Genomic DNA, 6522 nt, shown 5'->3' with positions numbered 1-6522 from the left:
AGTGATATATGAAATCTAAAACAATTAAACTGAATTTTGGAAAACAATATGATTGTGTCCCTGAAATACAACTCTCTGTTGGTCAATGACAGAATTGAATAATTGTGTGTGAGGCAATACTAAGCCTCATGAAAACCAAAAGAACAGAAAATGAAGAATACAGGTGCAAATAGTTTTATTTCATATTTCTATGTGGCAGTGCTTATTACAATAAGGAGCTCCTCTGAAATGCTACCTTGCAGCATAGCCACCTAAATAATGCTGAAAGATACAATAGCTTTTTAATGTGGTGATTACACTGCTTGTTGTCTGGAACCAAAATGCCTCCTTCAAACAAACTCATACCACTGAAAAACAAAAACCACCTTGTGGATGTTGATTAAATCAAAGCCAAACTTAGATGTTATCTACTAAAAGAATAAAACCTCTGTGTGGATGTCACAGCACAGCTTAAATCCATTTAGACATACAGGCATTTAGTTAAACTCAAAAAATAAAAATTCATGCTCTGTGCACTGTCTGTACTCAGGTTTACAGGAGCAAGGCAGTACAGTAGATGCTTCTCTACCTTGTTATCCTGTCTTCACTTGTGACTCCACAAGGAGCAGATATCTCAGGCTGCATGTGTCAGATGGAGCCTGTACGTCCACATCAGTTACAGCCCCAGGTGAGGGTGAGGCACAGCTTCACTGGAACAGGCAGTCTGAAGTGAGAGACTACAGTTTTTAGTAACTAATGATGAAGGAACCCCTAGGGCGGAGCTGTGCTGCTGTATGATGGGCCAAAACACCGGGGGGAGGGCAAATTCAGTAGATAGCGCTATCCTTGTGGACTGGTGAAGTGGGCGGCTGTAGCACTCCCTTGTCATGAAGGGGAAGAGTGGAGGAGAGTGTAATCGGAGGGGGTATAGTGACACATCAGAGTCTGCAGGGGTGAGAGGGGGGAAAACATCCCCACTTTTAACCATAGCAGGCTGGAGTGGAATGTTTCTGTCAGTGTGTGATATGATGATGTCCTTTTTGTCTTCAGTCTTGGCTTCCTCTTGTTCCACCTTGCTGCAATGTGGAGCCTCTTCCAGATTGTGGTCTCTGGAGAGTGGGGAGCACCTCTGACCTTTGCGGAACTTTGCCCTCCTGTTCTTGAACCACACCTGGAGGAGACAGAATAAATGGCAAAGGTAACTTTATTAATTTAGCATGGTTGATGCACAAGGGAACATGAAAATGCTTTATAAACATTTCAGTTTTAAATGGTAGCACAGTGGTTAGTGCTATCATCTCATAACAAGAAGGTTCTGGGTTTGAGACCCAGTGCCCCACCTCTTGCCCTATGTAAACTAGGATTGGCTGTGATGGATGAACTAGAAATGAACTTTAAATGACTAAAATAAAATACAGTGTGAATATACAAATTTAGATGCAATACATGTATGAAAATAGAAAAGATGTGAGAGGTGACAAACACATGGGACAGACTGACAAATACAAACAAATAAGAAAAACAGCAATGACTCAGATGAATATCTGTCTGAAACTGTAATTAGTGCAAGTCTGTTGTATACTCTCTTGTGTTGTGGCGAAGTGCTTTAATGAAACAGCCTAGATAATTTTACAAACTTATACATAAACAGGTATGTACAAGTAAGTACTGTATAGATATCCTGTACTGTAGTGTATTTGTACTCCACAAAGTCAATTTGTTTTCATATACAATAGCAACTTAGTGTTAACATCAGCATAAAAGCAAATTAATATAACAAAAAGTGAAAACCTCAAAAGCAAAAACACACATAAAATTAATACTTTAGTTATAAGCCTGATAAAATATATGTATAAGAATTAATATTAACATCAAAAGGTGAATGCAGCAGGCTTTCACTCCTGTGTTCCAGGTAAATGTTCACCTCAGTTACAAACATGCTGTATTGTTTCAGGTTGGCAGTCTGGCGCCGGGTGGAGTGTGCTCTCACCTGAATGCGAGCCTCAGGCAAGTTGATGCAGATGGCCAGCCTCTCTCTCATGCCAACGTCTGGGTACTGTGTCTGCTGGAAGGCTTTCTCCAGAGCCTGCAGCTGGGACACTGTGAATGCCGTGCGGCTGCGGCGCTGCTTCTGCTGGTTCCCATAACGAGCCTCCAGAATCAGCTCTGGTGGGATGGAGAGAAACACAAAGCTGTTCTCCAAATATACTTTGAGTCAGCAGAAAGATTAACTTAAGGAGCATCCTGATTTGTTTTGCTGTTGTCAGAGATTCTGTGGAGGTTTGATCAAAATAGACCCAGTGTGATTTGAGTTCATCCTCCTTTTTAGGCTAACATAAACCTTTAGGCATTCTTCATAAAGTTGCAGTGACTTGTCTATTGGTGGATGCTGCATCAGATGAATGCCATGTGAAAGTATGGTCTTCTAAGGCAAGAATCTCCAAAACAATCAGCAGTTCTTTAGTTTACACTCTAAGCTATAATAGGCACAATAGACCATTTTTAACCTATTTTTTGTAGTGGTGAGGAAAGTAGTATTTGGATCCTTTATAAGTAGGTATACCACACTGAATATCACAAATACGAGACTGGCTGTGAAAACCTTAAAACTAAAAGTGAGTGTTACTGGCAAAATGTACCAAAGTATTAAAATTAAAAGTAGTCATCCTGAATAATATCCCCTAAGTGCTATACTACTAGACATGATATTATGTGACTGAGGTGTCAATGTTTAAGTAGCATATTACTGTTGTTATACTATATATCGTTATGCTATATTATATACTGCTGGTTAATCTATAATGATTTTTTTTATAAGATGGTCATATGTTTTGTTGAAATGTATTAATCTGTAAGGCTGCTAGCATAGAGTTGAATTAATAAATGTAGTTGAGTACAGTAAAAGTACCTCCAAACTGTACTTAAGTACAGAACGTAAAGAGAGTTATTTAGTTACGTTCCACCATAGCCCCTCTTTGTATTTGCCATCCATTAATTGAAAGGTTTGCATGTAACATACTGAATGTCATACTTGATAAACCATAAAGTGACTCATCAGTTCTAAAAAAGTGAAGGAACCTTAGTTAAATCAAACTAAACAGTTAGATTCTACGTTGTCACTTGAGGGTCTGTGCAGGACTGTAACCACCTACCTGCCAGTCTCTCGGCCACAGTCAGGCTGTGCACTGTGGGGCCTGCTGTAGAGTAAGCGTGGTACTGCTCCGCCATCTGCTGGGGCAGCTCAAACAGCATGGAGTTAACACCATGGAGGGGGTACGCTGCACTGCTGGGTGCCCCGCAGAAATTCAGGGGGTTCATATTGAGTCTAAGAACAAGGAAATATATCATTATAATATACTGAAGGAGAAATGTAGGCTTCTCCCAGTCTCAAATAGTTTCCACATGAGTGCAATTTGCTTCTAAAATGTTTTGAAATACACTTTATTTGTTAATTTAATTAGTTGTAAAGGATCAGCAACAAATACACACATCTAAAAATGAATTCGTTATCAGACAAACCAGCATTAGATCTGACTAAATCTTTACCATGCCTTTCTTTCTTGGCGGATAATCACTGTTCAGATTAGGAACTCACTTTTTTGAAGTTAATGAATATGTCTGAATGAATTGCTAAAAGTTCCGTTGAGAAAATAGGGATTCGAACATTTCTATCGTTATCTGGTCTTACATGGCCCAGATGAAACTCATTCGAGCTCTCACATCTTGCACCCAGTTTTACATCTGTTTTGCGTTTTACAGCAATAGAAGCAACATTCTGACTCAGAAGTCACAACTCAAAAATCGGATTTCTTTGATATCCATATAGCTGCTAAAATGGTCCCATCCTTCTACGATGTTTCCGTGATGAACATATCGTTAAACGGTTTCTATCCACGCAGGATTGTAGGTTCCTTGGCTGTTTACCTGTGATCCAAATTCCGAGCAGAAGCGTGAGATCCAGGTGCGTATTTACGCACAGAAGTCGACCTAATTAGTTGTAGTCCAGTATTACCTGGTCAAGTTTTGGCCTTAAATCTTCGAACACCACCGGTCTGTGTCGTTATACGGACCCAAGTCTCCAAAACCATTCACACCCACGGCTATTTAAGAAGCATTTACCCAGGCTCCCCTCAGCCATTAGCCAATAGAAAGAAAGGTATTAGCCGGGATTAGGTGGGATGAGGGAAGAGAGGGGGGTTGCAATGGGCTCAAGGTTTTGAAACTATTGAACTTGAGAGATTTATGCCAAGGATCCCCCTGTAAGCGAGCGATTCATTCCCCCCGTTAAAACAATTAAAACAATGTGGTCGGCTAATCTCCCAGGCAGGACAGATTAAAATAACAGCCTTTGATTGTCCTCTCCTGCTCAGCTCTCTTTCTCCCATACCGCTGGTTTTGTAAGTCTCCCCTCGGAGGGGGTTTTCTCTCAGGGTTTGTTTTGCTAACAGGCGCCATATTTTGCCTATACACTGTCACCGTGTGAAGTTAATCTGAATATGTTTCTTAAAATCCAGCCAAGATAAGAGTTCTTCCCAGGAAGAGGAAAAACATCCAGCTATCACCTAAATGAAGTCATCTGATGCCAAGTTATCATTTTTGCAAATATTATCACCATCATTACTTTCTCTACACTTTATAAACCGTATAGAAAAGTTATTGTACACTGACTCAAACACAAATGCAGTTTTTGGGATTCTTTACTTGAGTATTTTTATTTTACGATACTATTACTTCTGCTACACTACATTTGAGGGGCAGGTCATAAAGGCCTCTTTGTTGCAAATATCGGTCAGATTCATACATACAGAATATTGTAATTGATAAAATACGAACTATTGTTGATTAAACCACTCTGAAAGGCGTCCTTTCCGTTTAGGGTGCCTTACTGTTGATACTTACTTTTGCTGATAATATTTTTGTAATTGTATTAAGTTAAATTCAGTATGGAGAATTCTCTGATTGGTTCAAATCAGAGCAGCAGAGCCTGAAACATCCTGATTCTTAGTTGCTAGTATGGGTAAAGCTACAAAACCCATGAATCCCCGCATCCTACATTTCCCATAATGCACCACAGGCTACATTTGTGCCTCCTAGCGTCATCTTAATTCCGGACTTCCAAGTCAGTAACACATTTTTTTCCTGTTTTATTTTATTTCATTAGTCTTAAGCCCTGGATCATCCAGGATACATCCCTCCACTGAAGACGTACAGTACAACAGCTGTTTTCAAAGGGTTGGTAATAACTTCTTCTTCTTGTGATGAGTGAACTCAGCTTGAGCATAAAACTGGTGGAGTGCCTTGACACTTTGACCTTTGCCATGATGTAAAACCATCTAACTTTACTTCATGTATATAAATAGTTGACTGTATGTCCACACCTGTTACTCACCCAAATAAACTGTGTGAAATCAGTTGTTGTGCATTAGGCAGTCATTTTTATTTATATAGCCCAAAATCACAAATTGTCTCAGAGGGCACAGTGTACAACACACAACACCTTTAGACAAAATGCTTAGACCTTCAGTAAAAAAAAAATAAAAAAAAAAGCTCCACAAAAAGGCATATTAACTTGGCAGAAAGGGGAGAAACCTGGGAGACATCTTAAGTGTTGTGTACTTGGAGTGTGTACACCAATAACCACGGTTCACTTCTTCCTCAGCTCAGTCTTCCAAAATATGTGAAATGTTTGTGTTCTTTTTCTCCCTGGCTTTTTTTCTTCTCCTTTTGCTGTTCTTGGCTGTCAAGCTATATTAGTGTCCGATAGAAATAAGTCATTTAGAAGAGGCTCCGTTGGCCAGCCCCTCAGCCCCGCTAAAAGCTCCAGGATTAGGTCCCAGAGGCCTTTGTCTCTGCAGCCCACAGGATTAGGGGAGATTTACTGCAAGGAGAGAAAAAAAGTAGTTATTTCATGGCACTTTCATGATGAAACCTGGCCAAGGCTGTGTTGGCTGGGGGGATTAGAGGCATACAAAGAGTGTGGTTGTGTGTGACCGTCCCCATCCCAAAGCTGCCACCACTGACTCACTCAGTGCCCCCGCCCCACAATCAAATCACTTCTCTTTCTGCAGGCCAGCAGGGCTCGCTCAGGTTCACCTCCATACTCACACAAACGACCAGGGTTCAGTCAAACTTCTCCGTCATCAAAACTCACTGACTGACTGCTTCATCTTCAGCATCAACCAGTGAGCTCTAAACAACAGCGACAACATCGTCCATTAGTAGTTAACCAGAAGTTTTGCGACACAAGAAACAGGCCCCAGTGCAGTGGAAATAATCACTAGGATGTAAGTATCTTGCATTAAAAGACCAAAGTGCAGAGGCAAATAAGAAGTGACTGGATTTTTTTCCCTCCTGTAGTGTTTAAGGCTACTTAAAAGGAGTTATCCTGCTCTAAGAGGATCCACTTACACATGCATATATTACAGCGAGTAAAAGCAAAAGGCTAAGTCACATGAGTGACAACAGTCTCACCGTTGAGCAGGTGAAACCTCTCCCAGGTTTAATAAGTCTTGTCACATAGCAGAGGGGATTACCCACACATTC

At 40.5% G+C, this 6522-nt stretch overlaps 1 protein-coding gene across 2 annotated transcripts; it reads right to left on the bottom strand.

Moving 5' to 3' along the window:
- Positions 1-198: 198 nt before the first annotated feature.
- Positions 199-4067, bottom strand: dmbx2 (diencephalon/mesencephalon homeobox 2). 2 transcript variants are annotated; one of them, XM_020602823.1, is made up of 4 exons: positions 3992-4067; positions 3132-3304; positions 1970-2145; positions 199-1150 (listed from the first exon to the last, which is right to left on the bottom strand). In XM_020602823.1, exons 2-4 carry the CDS (start codon positions 3295-3297, stop codon positions 656-658), a joined length of 837 nt encoding a protein of 278 aa, XP_020458479.1. In that variant the 5' UTR covers positions 3298-3304; positions 3992-4067; the 3' UTR covers positions 199-655. The 2 variants fall into 2 exon arrangements, with proteins under 2 accessions (XP_020458479.1, XP_020458478.1); XM_020602822.1 differs by having other exon boundaries at positions 3904-4035.
- Between the last annotated feature and the right edge of the window lie 2455 nt (positions 4068-6522).

Source organism: Monopterus albus, unplaced genomic scaffold (assembly GCF_001952655.1).
Source record: "Monopterus albus unplaced genomic scaffold, M_albus_1.0 scaffold58.1, whole genome shotgun sequence".
NCBI classification, from domain to species: Eukaryota; Metazoa; Chordata; class Actinopteri; order Synbranchiformes; family Synbranchidae; genus Monopterus; species Monopterus albus.
Note: the sequence above shows the minus strand (reverse complement) of the source record. Positions and strands in the feature narration are given on the sequence as shown.

Excerpts from the sequence above, each read along its gene's own strand:
- dmbx2 (XM_020602823.1), bottom strand. The coding sequence starts at position 3,297 with ATGAACCCCCTGAATTTCTGCGGGGCACCCAGCAGTGCAGCGTACCCC. Across the intron at positions 2,146-3,131 it reads TGTGGCCGAGAGACTGGCAG|AGCTGATTCTGGAGGCTCGT; the intron begins GTAGGTGGTTAC and ends CCATCCCACCAG. Across the intron at positions 1,151-1,969 it reads TGCCTGAGGCTCGCATTCAG|GTGTGGTTCAAGAACAGGAG; the intron begins GTGAGAGCACAC and ends TGTCTCCTCCAG.